Here is a 17,764-nt window from a genome sequence, read left to right on the forward strand (position 1 = left end):
GGATTATTCATTATGAATTTGTACCAACTGGACAAACAGTTAACCAAGTTTACTATTTGGAAGCGCTGAAAAGGCTGTGTGAAAAAGTTACACGGAAACAATCTGAACATTTTGCCAACAATTCATGGCTCTTGCATCATGACAATGCACCAGCTCACATGGCACTGTCTGTGAGGGAGTTTTTAACCAGTAAACAAATAACTATATTGGAATACCCTCCCTACTCACCTGATCTGGCCCCCGATGACTTCTTTCTTTACCTGAAGATAAAGGAAATATTGAAAGGAAGACATTTTGATGACATTCAGGACATCAAGGGTAATACAACTATAGCTGTGATGGCCATTCCAGAAAAAGAGTTCCAAAATTGCTTTGAAAGATGGAGTAGGCGCTGGTGTTGGTGCATAGCTTCCCAAGGGGAGTATTTTGAATGTGACAAAGTGATATTCAGCAATGAAGTATGTAGCACTTTTTCTAGGATGAGTTCACAAACTTAATTGTCCGAACTTCGAATGATCTTATTGTGGAAAATGTCCTTGTATACTTGAGAAGATTTGTTGGGTAGAGTCCTCTACTTGTTAGTTCTAATTGGTTTATTATGTTAAGTCCTCTATTTGCTTAGTTGTCTTCTGTCTGTTTATTCTATCCTTTATGGTAAGTGGGGTATTAAAGTTTCCAACTATTATTGTGGAACTGTTTCTTCCTTTAATTCTCACAGTTTTTGCTTTATATTGGGTTGTCAGAAAAGTCATGACGTATTTTTTCTATGTTTTTCGTTGCAAAAATGCGTCATGACTTTTCCGACAACCCAATATATCTTGATAATGTTTTAGGTATGTAAATGTTTATAATTGTTATATATTCCTGCTGTGTTGAAACTTTTAATACATAATGCCCTTCTTTATCTCTTGTAAACTTTTAAAGTTTAAAGTCTCTTGTGTCTGATATTAGTGTAGTCACCCCTGCTCTCTTTTGGTTACTATTTGCATGGAATACCTTTTTCTATCCTTTCACTTTCAATGTACTAGCGTCTTTGGATCTAAAGTGAGTCTCTTCTGGACAGCATATAGTTGGATCATGTGTTTTTATCCATTCTTCCAATCTCAGTCTTTGGAGAATTTAATCTATTCACGTTTAAAGTTATTACTGATAAGGAGGGACTTTCGTCATTTTATTATTTTTTTATATGCCTTATCACTTTTTTTCATTTTCTGCATTGCTGTCTTTTTTTGTGTTTAGTTGATTCTTTTGTACTGAAATGTTTAAATTATTTTCTCATTTCCTTTTGTATACATTTTGTAACTATTTTCTTTGCGGTTACTATGGGGATTACTTTCAACATCCTAAAACTGACACTCTAGTTTGCATTTATACCAGCTTAATTTCAATTACTCTTTCAAAAACTCTTCTCCTTTACCGCTCTGTCCCCACCCCATTTGGTGGTTGTCACAGAATTTCATCTTTATACATTGTATGCCCCAAATCATAAACTAATAATTTTTTGAAATGAATTAGTCTCTTAAATTATATAGAAAACAAGATTTGGAATTACAAACCAAGGTTATGATAATACTAGCTTTTAGACTGTCAATGTAAGACATGTCCAAACCTGTAGAGAATTTTTATAAGTTTATTTGAGCCAAACTGATGACATTGCCAGGAAGCAACCTCAAATGCTCCAGAGAATGTCAGTTTTTCAATTTCTCGTTTTTTATGTACAGTTAGAATTAAAGAGAGAACGTAAGTGAGATTACAATAAGGTAGAAGAATGCAAGGTACAGGCTAGTTAACAAGATTATGTGCTCCCTTGAGAGTGGTTATGTCTTTGAAGGGTCTGGAAAAGAGGATTACTTCTGGCATTTCAAAGGTGTGTTAACCTAGATGCACAAGAACAGTGGACAGGGATTGCTTAAAAACCTTTTACTAAAGTTATAGACCCACCACGACCTGCCCACTTAGGAATTTCTGATCAGATCACCCTATAAGGTTACTCTCGATTAGATTTATTACAGTACCCCTCTTTTGTCAACAAGACTAATATTTTTTTTTCTTTAAATGTGTTAGTTTCTTAAATCATGTAGAAAACAAAAAGTACAGTTAAAAACCCGTGTTTACAATAGTACCAATTTATATTTGCCATTGTAGCTACCTTTATTGAGATGTTTATTTCTCCATATTGCTTTGAGTTACTGTCTAGTGTCCTTTGATTTTACCTTGTAGGACCCTCTTGAGCATGTCTTTCTAGGGTAGGTCTAATGGTAATGAAATCCCTTAGCTTTTGTTTTTCTGAGGATGTCTTAATTTTCTCTCATTTTGAGGGACAGCTTGCTGGATATAGGATTCTTGGTTGACGCTTCTTTTCTGTTAGCACTTTGATTATATCAGTCCACTATCTCCTGGACTCCAAAGTTTTTGATGAGTAACATGCTAGTAATCTTACTGAAAATCCCTGTATGTGATGATTTGGTTCTCTGTTACTACTTTTAAGATTATTTCTTGGGGTGGCTGGTTAGCTCAGTTGGTTATAGAGTGCAGTACTCATAACACCAAGGTTGCTGGTTTGATCCCCACATGGGCCACTGAGATGCGCCCTCCACAACTAGATTGAAACAACTACTCGGAGCGGCCAGTTAGCTCAGTTGGTTACAGCACAGTGCCCATAACACCAAGGTTGCTGGTTCGATGTGAAGTTTTCAGCCATTATTTCTTAAAATATTCTCTCTTTTACTTTCTCTTTGTCTGGGACTCCCACAGTGCATATATTGGTCCTCTTAATGGTGTTCCCGAGGCTTTGTTCACTTTCCTTAAATCTTTTGTTTCTGTTCCTCAGGTTCAGTAACTTCCATTGTCCTACCTTCAAGTTTGCTGATTCTTCTGACTGCTCAAATCTGCCTTTGAATCACTCCAGTGAATTTTTCATTTCAGTTATTGTATTTTCAGATCCAGAATTTCTTTTTAGATTTTCTCTTTATTGATATTCCCATTTTGTTCATACATCATTTTCTTACATCTTCCTTTAGTCCTTTGAGCATCTTTAAGACAGTTGTATTCAAGTCTGTCTAGTATATATCTGCCATCAGGTCTTTTCAGGGACAGTTTTTGTTGATTTATTTTTCCTTTGAATGCACCATACTTTCCTGTATCTTTTATTGCCTTGTGATTTTTTTTTGTTGTTGTTGTTAATAGTGAACATTTGAATCTAATAATGTGGTAACTCTGGAAACCATATTCTCTGCCTTCCCCAGGATTTTCTGTTTGTTGTTTATTTTTTTTTTAAGTGGTAAAAAAGTTTATTAGAAGACATAGTACACTCCAAAGAATTAGGAGGGGGCCGAGCACAAACAAAAAGCAGCTCTAGGCCAGTTTATTGTTTTTTGATTGATGTAGACTGCCTCGGTGCTGAGGTATAAACTTAAGGTCTACATAGGTCTTTCCTGAGCCTTTCTCTGGGCATGAGCAATGACATTCTAATTTTCCCCATATATGCAGTTGTTTTGAATCTCCTAGTCTTTAATGTCTGGCTCTTAAAAGGGGGAAAAGAGAGAAATGGAAGGGAGAAGAAAAAAGGGTTCTGGCCCTTTAGCTCCCTTGGAAGTCACTTCAGTGAGAGAGGGAGAGGCTTGTAGCCATTGCTACACACCTCTTTTCCTGCACCTCTGTGATCAGAAGCAGCAATCAGTGATCAGAGCACAGATCCCTGATATTTGGAGGACAAGGTCCTTTTCACTAATCCTGGCTCCCAGAGGCTGTTCCAGCAACACTCTATAGCTGCCAGCCATGTGGCTGGGGGTGGAGGATGGGTAGTTGTTTCTTAGCTAAGAGCTGAAATTGACCAAAATTAACTATAGTTTACCTTCCAAGTCTTTCCCTGGTTGTTGCGAGCCTTGAGTAAATTCCAGAGTTCCAAAATAGTTATATCAGATTCTGCTAGCGCCTTTGTTGTCTGGGTGGGGAGAAAGCTTTCTGGCGCTTTCTCCATGCTGTCTTCCCAGAACCCTCCCTAGGTGTTTGTGTACTTTGAAAATTATTTGATATAATCAAATTTTTGCCTGTCTCCCTGCAACATAATAAAAATTGTATGCATTTATATTCATATTAGCAGTTTATCAGAGTGCACACTTCTTGTCCATACAAGCATTGGGTGTGTTTAATCTTTTTTAAATTTTTTTTATTTTTGCTAATCTGATATGCAGAAAAATCCTTTGTGTTTAATTTATTTTAATTTATTTGATTATTAATACGAATGAAATTTTATTACTTTTGGGAATTGTTATTCATAACATGTTGACATAAATGCCTTTGATTTGTTCATAGTCCTCTATATTATAAGAAAATATGAAAGAAAAAATTTATTTGTAAGAATAGTGACTCCAAGATATTTATCAAAATTTATTTTTTTCTGTTTAAAATGTTTTTTCACACAGGTTTTTAGTGTTTTAATTTATGGCAGTCTTTTAATAATTCTTTTTGAATGGCCATATTTTAACTGTATGTCTACTTATTAATGTAATAACTGCAAAATACTTTGTATTTTACAGATACTTTTATAGACATAATCTTAAAATACCTCATGGAACTGGTTGTATTTTGCAGATGAGGAAACAGGCTTTGAGAGATTAAGAAACTTGCCGAAATGCCTAGTGTACTTCTTTGGTAATAATACAAAAGGCGTGGAATCTGTCTGGGTCAAGTTTTGGCCCTGCAACTGATTTTTAAAAATCAGTTCTTGTGTCTATCTTATTAGCTGCAAAATCAAGATCATTCTTTTCCCTCTTTGTATTGGCAGGTAATATCTGAAAGCTATTTATGTTCTCAGGTAATAGTAATATTATTACTTTTAAATACAGAAATGAATACAGAAGCAGAACAGCGGCTTCTCCATCATGCCAGAAATGGCAATGCTGAAGAAGTAAGGCAGCTTTTAGAAACGATAGAAAGGAATGACGTCATTGCTGACATTAATTGCAAAGGTAAGTTTTGAATGGGTTTTTTAAATCTTTCTCTTGCACTACTTATGTACTTTCTCTTATGCACTACTCTATCATTTATTTAGCACTGATTTTTGTGGTTTTGCTTGCAATAAATTTTCACTTCTTATCCTAAAAAGAACCCCCAGGAGAGTGGGTAAAATGCCTCTCCTAATTACCTCTAAGTCAGAGAAGCTGAGATCCATTCTTAAAATTGTCAATGGATCCCAAACCTTATAACCTACAAGAGTGTCCCTGAGCCCATAAGATGCATTCTGTGATATGTTTCTATTCTGAAAGACATTGTAGTTGAACCAGCAGTTTTGAATGTTTACTGTGTGCCCAGAGTTATGTGAAGTACATTGGAGATTGTGTCAGCCAGAATCCCTTCCCTCAGTTGATTAACAGATCAGACTACTCTACATTATACAACATGTATCAGAATACAGAAGCGCAGGGTGTCATGGAACCTCATAGGAGAGAGATATAACTAGAACTTGAAAGATTAACTTCGTGGAAGAAATAATTCTAAAGTGATAATATGAAGAATGTGTAGGACTTACCCACATGAAAATAGAGAAGAAAAGCGTTCAAGGCAGAAGAAACAGCATGTGCCAGGGTCCTGAGGTGAGAGGTAACCTAGATGGCAAAGGAGGAGGGGGTGAGGAATAAGGGTGGGTAGGTGGATAGGTAGCAGCCAAATCATAATGTGCCTTGTGCAACAAGGTTGCACATATATTATACTCAAGTGTGCAAAGAAATAGAATTTATTTTCTACGGTTTATTTTCTCTCGCCTCTCTCCTTCCCCAATATCCCCTGAGGTGACATTTAAATGGAAAGCTGAGCCTTGCTGTGTGTTTGTATAGCCTTTGGTTCCTCAGTGACCCTTGTCTTCCTAGTTTCCCTTAAGTATTTGTAGCTGAAGTAAAAGTCAGGGACAAAGTCAAACTCAGGTCTCTCGGTTTGTCGCATGATACTGGTGGTACTCCTTGACTGTCTCAGGAAATTCACCTTGGCTCTTGTTAGCTTTGTGTAACCCTGAGCCTCTGTCCCATCTGTCATCTGGCACAATGCAAGGTCTGCTGATGGAACTCATCCACACGGGAGTGTGGCCGAGGGTGGCATGTGGGCATTCAGTGACACATGGGAGCGAAGAGCAGCTATGGTTAGCCAAAATTCGGCCTCCCCTCTGCCTGCACTAGCGAGTTTACTTTGCTGTGGCCACCTTGCAGGTGGGTGCTGGGATAGGTGGTCTGCTAGGGTATCTTTTCCTAGCATCCCACATGCCACACGCCTTTTCTCAGTGTTCCCTCGATTTATCTTACCTTCTGGGCTTACAGTCAGGAGCCACATGTCTCATTTTATGTCTTTTCCTCTCCCCAGATCCTCTGTCCCAGATGAATATTTTCTTCTGTGTCACATTCTCCTATTCTAGAGCAACAAACTTCATGGCCTCACCCTCAATGGGGAAGGAGTATTATCTTTGCAGCAAGGAAGAAACTGTGATCAGAGTTGTCCAGGAAGTACAGTCTGAACTGGTTCTTGGTATGCTAAAGGAACTCTAAAATTACTCCCAAAGTGATTGAGATCCAAAAGAATATCTATTACAGAAGCACTGAGGCAGGCAGAAACCCAAATAGTGTTCTAATTAGGAGGTGAAGGCAAGGGGTATTTATGAGAAAGGAAATTAGGGTCATCACATTAACAGAAAGAAGGAATTTCTATAGGCACAGATAAGCTAACATTGTGACGCTAATTCTAAAGAATATTTTAATTTTCAGTCTGGTATCTTAACAAACAGTTGTTTGAAAGACAGTGCTGCTTCAGGCCCAGTCCAAAGGTTATTTTACCCAATTCTAACATTCCAGAGGTTTGAGAAGTAAGATGTTCAAGGCGGTTCCTCTGGGATGGAAGCTCTGGCTCCATTTTAAAGTGGTTCTGTCTATATTATAGTTTACATTTCCCCCTTTTGATTAAGATCTTTCCATGAAAGTATCACGGATCAATCATTGGAAAGCAACACTGATCAATTATTAAAAGCATCGTTGGTCCTTTGTTGCTAGGAAAGCACTTTCCCAGTATATCATGTCCCACGGAGGAAGGAAAGTGGGTGTGAGTTTTTTTGTTTTTTGTTTGTTTGTTTGTTTTTTGTTTTTTGGGGGCTTTAAGGCGCCTAAGGCCACATTTGAGCAGGAAGAACACCAGAACAGAGTAAGGCCGTAACGTCATGTTCCTTTAAGGGCAAACATCTTCTGTAGTTTCTTGAAGTTTCTCATATGAAGTCTCTTAGTTTCTAGTGGTCATCTCACTGTGTTGAGATGTTTGATTGTTTCATCTCCTTTCATTGGATATCTGAGAGATGTCTTTGTAACATCAAGCTATGTAAAACAAAGTTTTATAACAGGAAAAAATTTTGTAATAACAAACAATTAAAACCATTAAGTCCAATTTGAAGAATAAATCTGAACCAGGAGGCAATACCTGAGGGCAGTCAGCTGAAGATACCAAAGAACCATGAGGTGTTAGTACGCACTGTATTTAATCATTTGGTTTGTGCCTAGATTTTTATCTAATTCCATCTCTGTTTCATCAGAGATGTTTCCCCCCTAAGTACAATATTAACAATAGAACAAACCCTACCTTGTTCAGCTAGGATATCATCAAGAGTGATCCTGTTAACTTGTGCAAGGGAATTTAAACATTTTCCCTGGTTGGTTATGGCTTTGGTAGTAGCTCCCACAATTTCCCCTAAGGTTTTCTGATAGGTTTCTAATTATGTATTCATTCATTGCAACACTTGCCCAAGGGAAAAGGTATTCTTCCACATCTGACACCTTCGCTGGGGTTGGCATGGCCAGGCATTGAACACCCATGACTATGTTGCAACCATTTGCATGTTTTGACCTGTGAAGTAGGTTTAAAGATGATATCCAATGCTGAGTTATCTTTGAAGGCAGAAATTAAAGGGGAAAAGGAAACAATAACTATCACAATGAGTTGTTGGCCTCTTATTTGTGAGTATGAAAGAACTAAAGTAAGGAAAAAAGGGAAAACGAAGGTGCAGAACATATATGCTTGGCCCAGAACCTTGGGTTAGCTGTTTGCAACAGATGCTACCTACCTCACTTCCTAGTAATTTTTAATTTCAAATTTTCTGTTGCTCTACGCTGATTACTTAAACGTACCTGATATGGTCCTTTTCTTCTTGGTTGTCAAGAGTCCTTTTGATGGTGTCTTTTCTAGTACACGTAATCTCCTGGTTGTAACTTGTGATGTTTGATTGTGTTGTCTCCTTTCATTGGACATCAAAAACAGAGAAATCTAAATGCATAGGTCTCCCTGGTGAGGCTGCTGGGAAACCTGTAAGCATTGTGTACCAGGCTGATTTTCTCAAGGAGGCTTCCATAAGTCAGTCTTTGTTCCTTAAAGCTGTCTGGTCATGTCTGAGACTATTCATGTCTTTCTCAAACATGACATTCCAGTCAAGGCCTTGGGAATATAACCAGTGTTTCCAATTGCATCCTATTATAAAGAGAAAAGATTCTTATTGAAGTTATGTAAATAATTACATGGCCATGAAAATGGGAAGACTCACTAAGAGTTTCCAAATTCTAAAAGGATCAGGTAGGGAGGAAAAGATAAATGTTCAAATTCTGCATACAAAGGTATAATTTACCCAATTGCTGTAGGTCATAAAAAATTTCCTTATATCTGAAAAACAAAGATAAAGTAATATGTCAAATAAAAAGTCATAAAGGTTACAATCATCCTTATCAGTTCATGTTATGAATTCTCATTGATCTTGATCTTTCTGTTAGCATGAATCCAGTTTTTCCTTAGAGTTCTGCAAATTCTTGCCTGGTTTAATGGTATAATCTGTAAGTTTATCAGAAACCTGTATTTTAGAGTAAGTGTCAACAGTTCTCTCCATGAATATCTCTGAAGATGAATCATATTTGCAAAAAGTATGAGTAAGGTGGTGACTCTCTATAAATGACAGACTTAATAATATGGTTAAAGATCCGATTACAATGCAATTGACAAAGAAATTTGTTGTTTTTCATTGCAACACACAACTTTTTAAAATAACAGCTAGAATTACAAACCAAAACATTATATCAGGACATTTTAGATTTTTAGAAATTAAAAAAAAATTTTAGAACATTTTAATAATAATATGTGCATACAAATTTATTCCTTATATTATGACTTCCCTTTTGTTAAGTGAGAGAGAGATCCTTGCAAATGTTTCAGGAATCTTAAAAATCTCAGTTCTTCTCAGGTTAAGAAAGAGACTTGTTTTTGAATTTTGGGAAGCTTATCAAACATATCAAAACTTTTAAAACACTTGGTCAGATAGATTTAGGTCATTGTGAAATAATACTCATCCATTTAATCAATGGTGATAATTAAAGACTTAGCAGGTAAATACAGAAAGTTAAATAGTTGTAAGCAAAATTTAGCTCTTTTAATATTAAAAAAACTCAGTTTACCTAAGCAATCGAAGAATTGATAATAAAGAACATAAGAAATCACAAAATCTTTGCTTTCCCTTTATAATCTCTTATTAACTGATACCAAATGTACAGGAAAACTTTGTCCTTTTAGCAGATGAAAGAATACTATTTTATTTTTATATAAATACCCTGTTGATGTTAAAGCTTATAATAAATTCATTCAATCTTATCTAGCTTGACCATACACAGAATTTCCTTTTTCAAGATTTCTTTTCACAAACCTTCTATAGCTTTCCTTGTAATTTCCTCAAAAAAAGAATTTCCATACCTTTTACCTTCATTTATTGAAAACGCATATCCAACTTTCCTTACATTTGTTTCCCTTATTATTCCTAGTAGTTTCAATTACATATATTGGAATTTTTAGCCCTTAGAATCCTCAATTTCTAATGAAAACTAATTGTGAACTTTTATATCAGTATTTTTTTTTTTTCAGCCTACGCCGTCGCCGGCGACTCACAGCAGCCCAGCTCCAAGTTGAGCTGTTGTTCAGCATCTTAGCCGTAGAGGACAGTGTCACTGGCCCTCATATGTGGGATCCGAACCGGGGCCCTCTGGCGTCCCAAGCCAGTTCTTAACCATCGCACCACTCGGCTGGCCCCTATATTACTTTTTATACAATCAACATAGAAATGTTAGTGGTGGGAAGAAATTCACTGATGTCAAGTCAAAAGCCCGAGAAGGAAGGGCTCATATGCAGTTGAAGGTTAAGGCCAACATTTCTAGGCTAGGGGCACAAAGGAGGATCTGCTCAGTTTTGCTTGTAAGCTGTTACCGTGTTATAAGTGTGTGTTCATGGTGCTGTCTGTTGCTAATGGTGAGACATTATTGCAAATAAAATTAATACTAATATGTTCATATGCTTAGTTTTCTTTATAGAACTTACAAGGGTGTTCCAAGACCTAAGTTTTGGAAGCAGAAGAAGAACTTATATTGGCAGTGTCAACACTGTCCTGTCACTCTGCTGGAAGGTCTGAATGTGAAGTTACTTAACTATTACCCGTAACATCTGCTGGTGTTCCCCAGTGTTTTAATGTTCTATATTTAGGGTATAGTTCTCTGTAAATATTCCTAAGCTTGTTATTTCTTATTCATTGAACAAAATATGTTGGATATGCTTGATAAATAGTAAAGCGTATAAAGGATGTTTGGAGTATTTTAAGAATAAGTTAGGATTTTGGAAATTTTGATTTCTTCATCCACAATCCCATTTGGAAACACTAGATGTGAGCAGACCAGTTAGCAAGGTGTCATAGTAACTTAGAGGAGACCATTATGGGTTTAGAGGGGAGTAGAAGCAATGGGAATGGCAAAAAGTAAATATAGTTAACATTTAGGTGATAGAATCAATAGGACTAATTGAGGGTAGGGATAAAAAGGAGAAAGCCGGCAAGAGTGATGCTTATTTCTGACTTGAGAAACGAGCTAAATGATGGGGCAGTTTGTTGTGAAAACAAATGTGAAGGGGAAACAGGTAGTTTTTGTGTGTGCCGATGACAGGTGAGTTAAGCTTTGTGCTTTTTGAGCATGAAAGTATTCTTGTATTATCCAAGTGGAGGTGTCTAGTAGAGTGTTGGAAATACAGATTTGAAGTCAGTAACATATAAGCAAAGCAGTGGGCAAGTGCCAGGAGATGTCATTAGTGGAGATACCAATAATAATGGACTGACCAGAGAGTTTCCAAAGGACGCTGGGAAGAAGTGCCAGAGTGGGGAGAGAAATTCCACAGATTGCATGGCTGCAGGAGCCAGGGAGGCACACAGCTGTGATATCTGGTGCTGCACAGTGACACGATACGGCGACAGCGGAAAAGTGCCCCCAGGATTTGGTGACAGAATTTGTTGATAAAAATCGAGGACAGTTTTAATGATGTGGAGGGAGATTATTTGGTGAGGGGACAACCACTGGGAGGCTGGTAGATGGCAGCAGAGAAGGCATTTGAGGGAGCTAAAGCTATGGTTTGTTGGCAGAAGTCTCAAAAAAGAGGGGTCGTAATATGAGGGAAGTCATTGTCCAAAGATAGCGCTGGGTTTTGATGCAGAGGTTTACATGGCTTCTTTTCTGTGATGAGCAGTGGGTGTGCAAGTGAGGGGAGGCTTTACCTGAGGGGATAGGAGAATCTCTGCCAGGGCAAGCTAGATTTCAGTTAAGAACTGAAGGTAGAAGAAATGTTCCATTAAATAGATTGAGGCTCTAGGATTTATTGCCTGTGGTTCCAGAGGGCACATATTTGAGAGAAAACGTGTGAATTTGGGTAAATGGCAAACAATCACAGGGACATTGTTGGTGGCGGCAGCCCCTCAGGGAGTTGTTAGAGGCCTGTTCTGGTTACACTGAGGTTGGTGGCTGAGGTTTCTGTTGGCTCAAAACTTGAAATCCAGGAGCTGTGGGCAGCCATTAAACCTCCAGCTCCCCCTGAGGAGAAGAGTGCTCCCAGGGCAGGCAGCAGTGAGCTCCTGGGGCTTTAATAGACCCTCCAGGGTGGTGGGCTTTGGGGATGTGATAGGCTGTATTCTCTCAAGCCTGATATAGAATTTTGGTAAGCTTTTGGCGTGATCTCAACTCTAAGCTATAGTACCACCCCCGCCACTTCTTTTTTTTTTGCTAAATTGATTTACTATATACAATAGTTTCGGTTTTTGCCACATGCATTGTTTTATACCTCTTCTCAGTTCTGCTAGGATCTCTCATTTCATTGCTTTAAATTAAATTTTGGCTCTTGTTACCTAGTTGGCCTGCTAGACTCTGGTAACCCAATATCCTCATTACCTGAGATTTTATCTGAAGTCAAAACTACATTTTCAATCACAACCTGCAGAGCTAACAGCTTTCGAAACGCTGCAGGAAAGAATTTTTATCAATCCCTCATTCCCATCCACCCTTCTACATGGTACAGGCTTTCAAAGAGAGGTGCTTTTCTTGAGCTACTGTGACAAGAGAACCACAGCTTTGCTAGATGAGGCCAAGATGGTTAGAAACTCAAAACCGTAGCGCCAACAGGTTACTGGAGATCATCTAGTTTGACTGTAACCCCTCATGTCTCCTTCCACCCTTTCAGGAATGATTACATTGACTTAGGGAAGTGGCATCTAGAATCTGGGTCTTCTAAGTTCTAGTCTATTACACTCATTACTTTTAACTCTGTCATGTCTCTTGCCTCTCACTCTTCATCTTTGCAGTGTGAAAAGGAGCCATTGGCCATTGTACTGAAGTAGCCTGTTAGGGAGAATTTAATTTTATTGTAAAAATTACCTAAATAATATCTAAAACGATCTTTTTCCCATTTTTAGGAAGAAGTAAGTCTAATTTGGGCTGGACACCTCTTCATCTGGCCTGCTACTTTGGACATAGACAAGTGGTCCAGGATCTGTTAAAGGTATATTTATGGTTTTAACTTTTAAATGAATATAATAAATATTGCTATTATAGAAAGTATAAGTCTTAGAAAAGTCAGTGGAGCCATATGGCTTATTTAAAGCAATAGCTCATTACTAATGACACTTAATTGTTCTTTACTAAATACATGAACTAGGTTAAAGTGAATAATGAAAATTTGTATTTTTCAGTCATTTGAATTTTACATTATTGATTTTTTAAAATTGTGACATGAACTTATGAATTAATGAGAATACTATTTTCAGTTTTTTGAGCATAACAGTTAAAAAATAACCAAAGCACATCCTAAATAATTCAAAAATAATGTCAGACTCTCTTAATGAGTACCATTTAAGACTGCCTGTTTCTCAATTCTCTGAATAATTTTTCACAATTGATATTTCTGAACTTGTGTTTCATCTTAAAATTGATCGGTATATTAAAATGGTGGCATCTTTTTATTTTTGAAAATGGTAAATGGAGAAAATACGATATTTCATTCATAGACCATCTTCTTTTTTCAATATGAGTGTTTCTAAAGTGGAGTTAAGGTGTATAGATTTTTAAAGAAAAGGACTTTTCATTTTTTTACCTATCAGGTAGATTTTTACATTCAGGATGGTTAGTATTTACATTTATTATGAATTGAATTTATTTTTAGCAATGACAATCACCATTAACAATTATTTCAATTTTGGAAATATTTAATATATTGTTAAGGTATTATTTTCACCTTTGTATATTTCTTGAAAGATGTTTAAAGTTTTCATATTTACTAGGCTGGTGCAGAAGTGAATATATTAAATGACATGGGAGATACACCACTTCATCGAGCTGCCTTTACAGGACGAAAGGTGAAAAACATTCTGTATTCAATGTTTGCAAGTGAAATGTTAGGAAGAGCAGTCACAAATGTTTTCTCTTTTATAACCATATGAATTACAACTGGGAAAAGCCACAAAAATGTATAAACCAGCACTTTGGGTCAAAAGGCCACAAGCTCAGCATTGGACAGTGAGGTCAAGCACGAAGGTCATGGAGACTTCCACTCTAGCATCCCTGATAGGAGCATTCATTCTCTTTTTGTGTACTACAGGGATGGGGAGCTCCTGATTCTTCCTTCATTGAGGAATAATTTACATTGCATAGAACTCGCATGCTGTGAGCGTACATTTCAATGATTTTTAATCCATTTACACAGTTATAGAACCATCATCACCACAGTCCAGTCTCAGAACATTTCCATGGCCCCAAAGTTTCCTTGTGCCGATTTGCATTCATTTCCTCCTAGCTCAAGCGTTAGGCTACCACTGATCCTTTCTGTGTCTAGATATTTGCCTTTTCTAGAAATTTCTTAAAAATGGAATTATACAAACTTCTGGTCTGGTTTCTTTATGAGTTTAGCATAATATTGTTGAGGTTCGTTTACACTGTAGCATGTATCAGTAATCTGTTCCTTTTTTGGCTGAATAATATTCCATTGTATGGATATACCACATTTTGAAATTTATTCATTATTATTATAAATACTCTTTTTCCATTGCATTGCTTTGATGCCTTTGTTGAAAATGAATTGACCATAAATATAGGGGTTTATTTCAGGATTTTCTGTTCTCTTCCTTTGATCTGCATGTCTATTGTTATACCAGTACCATGCTGTCTTTATTAGAGTAGCTTTAAACTAAGTTTTGATATTGGCTAGTTTAAGTTCTCCAAATATGATCTTCTTTTTAAAAATGTTCTGGCTATTTTCAGTCAAAAGTCTGTCTTTCCATATAAATTTTAATATCATCTTGTCAATTTCTATAAAACAACTGTTGGAATTTTGGTAGGAATTGTGTTTTCTTGACTCTGTATATCAATTCCAATCTGTAAACATATGAAATAACATTCCATTAATTTAGGTCTTCTTTAATTTCTCTCAGCAATGTTTTGAAGTTTTCAATATACAGATCCTGTACTCATTTTGTTAAATTTATTCCTATGTGTTGTATTCTTTGATGTTATTTTACTTATTTTTTTTTTTAAAGATTTTTTAATTGGGGAGTTGGGGGATGGGAACAGCCCTGGGGAATTGAGGAAGGGGAACAGACAAGTTGCTGTCCTTTTGTTCTTCAGTCTAGTTGTGGAGGACGTTGTTTCACTGGCCCAAGTTGGCACCATCATTGCGCTCTTCCCGGGTGAGGCAGATCAGTCGCCGGCCTCTGGACGGCTGCTCACAGCAGCTGCTGGCCGCTCATGCTGGCTGCTGTCTACACAGCTGGGACTGCAGCCTACGCCATCGCCAGTGACCTACGGCAGCCCAGCTCTAGGTCGAGCTGTTGTTCAGCATCTTAGCTGTAGAGGGCAGTGTCACTGGCCCTCATATGTGGGATCTGAACCGGGGCCCTCTGGCATCCCAAGCCAGTTCTTAACCAATGCGCCACTTGGCCGGCCCTGTCTATGTTTTTCAAAGGTCATTTATTTATATAAAGAACAAAGATCAATCAATGATATATTGCCTGTTTTGTTCGATAACCTTTTGCCATCTTTCAGTGAGCTTCATGATTCCTCGTTCATAGAAGGACCTGTCTTTATTTGCGAAAAACTGAACAAGGTCCTGATTTACAGCCTCATCTGAATTGAACATTATATCATTCAAGGAGTTTTGAAGAGAGTGAAACAAGTGGAAGTCTGATGACACAAGGTCAGGCGAATATAGTGGGTGTGGCAACACATCTCATCCAAGCTCCAATAATTTGTCGCGATGGAACACAACTCCTTTACAATGAACAAGCTCTGGAGGTTTCTGGATGATGGATTTGTTCAAACTGCCCACTTGCCAACAGTACACATTCAAATTGATTGTTTGGTTCCTTGGTAGGAGCTCGAAAAACACGACACCTTTAAAAACCCCGCCACTCAGAGCATAACTTTCCTCTGATAGAATGTCTGCTTTCGATGTCATTTGAGGCGAATCATCACATTGGGACCAGGACTGTTTGTGCACCACATTGTTGTAAACAGTCCACTTCTCATCATCAGTTATCAGTCACTTCAAAAAAGGATCGTTTTCCTCACGTTTAATGAACATATTGCAGATGTTTATTTGCGCCATCAAATGAACATCTTTGAGTTCATGCAGAACCCAAATATTGAGCTTGCTTATGTATCCCAGCTTCTTCAGGTGGTCATGAACGCTTGAATGATGGATGTTCAATGTTCCTGTAATCCCTCGTGTCATGTAACGTGGGTTTGACTTGATCAATGCCTTTATTTTGTCATCATCAACCTTGGTGGGCCTCCCTGACCAAGGAGCGTCGTTGAAATCAAAATCACAGCACGGAATTTTGTGAACCATCATTGGCACTGACATTCTTGTAGAGCATTGTAACCATAAACTTTATGCAACTTTTCACAAGCTTGACATGTGTTCTTTCCTCTATGGAAGTAACACAGTAAAATATGGCAAAAGTGCACAGTTTGGTCTTTCATCGTCAATTTGTTATAAAATCTTCAAAACTCAACCAAATCGCTCAATTATTTTTTAGAATGAAGCTAGAACTGTCAGCTGTCAAATGACATAGCAATAACATAGATGCGAATGACTCTAGTACTTCCAAAATGAACTAGTGCCATCTGTTGCAAACATGCATCATGACTTTCCCGACAATCCAGTATATCTTTACGAATAAATATTTTAAAACATTTTAGGTAGAGACCCAGAAGAGGGATTGCTGGGTCACATGGTCGCTCTATCCTCAATTTTTTGAGGAACCTCCATACTGTTTTCCATAGTAGCTGAACCAATTTATATTCCCACCAACAATGTGGGAGGGTTCCTTTTCCTCCACAGCCTCTCCAACACTTGTTAGTTCTTGTCTTGTTGATAATAGCCATTCTAATAGGTGTGAGATGGTATCTCATTGTGGTTTTGATTTGCATTTCCCTCAGAGCTACTGAATTTGAGTATCTTTTCATATAGTGGTTGGCCATTTGTATGTCTTCTTGGGAAAAGCGTGTATGAAGGTTTTCTGCCAATATTTTAATTGCCTTTTTTTCTTTTGTGTTGGGTTGTGTGAGTTTTTTATATATTTTGGATATTAGCCCTTTATCAGAGGTATCTTCTCCCATTCAATTGTTGCCTTTTTGTTTTGTTGATGGTTTCTTTTGCTGTGCAGAATATTTTTAGTTTGATGTAGTCCCATTCATTTATTTTAGCTTTTACTTCTCCTTGCTTTTGAGGTCAAATTTATAAAATCCTCTCTAAGACCAAGGTCTGTAAGTTTAGTACTTTGTTTACTTCCATGTATTTTATTGTTTCAGATCTTATATTTAGGTATTTAATTCATTTTGAGTTAATTTTTATGTATGGTGTCAGATAAGAGACTAGTTTTATTCGTTTGCATGTGGCTTTCCAATTTTCTGAACACCATTTATTGAAGAGGCTTTCCTAAACCATTGTATGTTTTGGTTCCTTTGTTGAAAATTAGTTGCCCAAACTTTTTTAAAAAAATCATTATGAAATGTCTTTTTTTGCCTTCAGTGATATTTCTTGTCATAAAGTTTATTTTGTTTTAATGTAACGAATCTATCACTGTTATGATTACTGGTTACATTTTATATCCTTTCCTTTTACTTTTAGCTTCTTGTGTCTTTGAATCTAATTGGTGTCTTTTGTACACAATATATAATTCAATTATGTGTTTTTTTCTAGTCTGAAAATTTCTGCCTTTTGATGTAGTATTTAGTCTTCATATTTAATTATCAATAACTTTGGATTGTTCCGCCTTTACTGCCTTCTTTTGTGTTACACAAATATTTTGCAGTGCACCATTTTAATTCCTCTGAATACCAAACTTTTTGAATATATTTGTAACAGCAGCTTTGTATTCTTCATCTGCTAAATATGGGCTCACTGAAAG

General features: G+C 37.1%; 1 protein-coding gene across 3 annotated transcripts in view; it reads left to right on the forward strand.

The window, feature by feature from the left end:
• The window catches only part of OSBPL1A (oxysterol binding protein like 1A), a 222,336-nt gene that overhangs the window by 29,819 nt on the left and 174,753 nt on the right, over positions 1-17,764 (forward strand). For 2 of the 3 annotated variants that reach the window (XM_019656152.1, XM_019656154.1), the window contains exons 2-4: positions 4,848-4,970; positions 12,776-12,861; positions 13,640-13,714. In XM_019656152.1, the coding sequence (XP_019511697.1) occupies positions 4,850-4,970; positions 12,776-12,861; positions 13,640-13,714 (282 nt within the window). In that variant the 5' untranslated portion in view covers positions 4,848-4,849. The remainder of the gene's footprint in view (positions 1-4,847; positions 4,971-12,775; positions 12,862-13,639; positions 13,715-17,764) is intronic. The other variant, XM_019656153.1, reaches the window with a different exon arrangement.

The sequence above is a fragment of the Hipposideros armiger genome, unplaced genomic scaffold, assembly GCF_001890085.2.
Source record: "Hipposideros armiger isolate ML-2016 unplaced genomic scaffold, ASM189008v1 scaffold_255, whole genome shotgun sequence".
Classification (NCBI taxonomy): domain Eukaryota; kingdom Metazoa; phylum Chordata; class Mammalia; order Chiroptera; family Hipposideridae; genus Hipposideros; species Hipposideros armiger.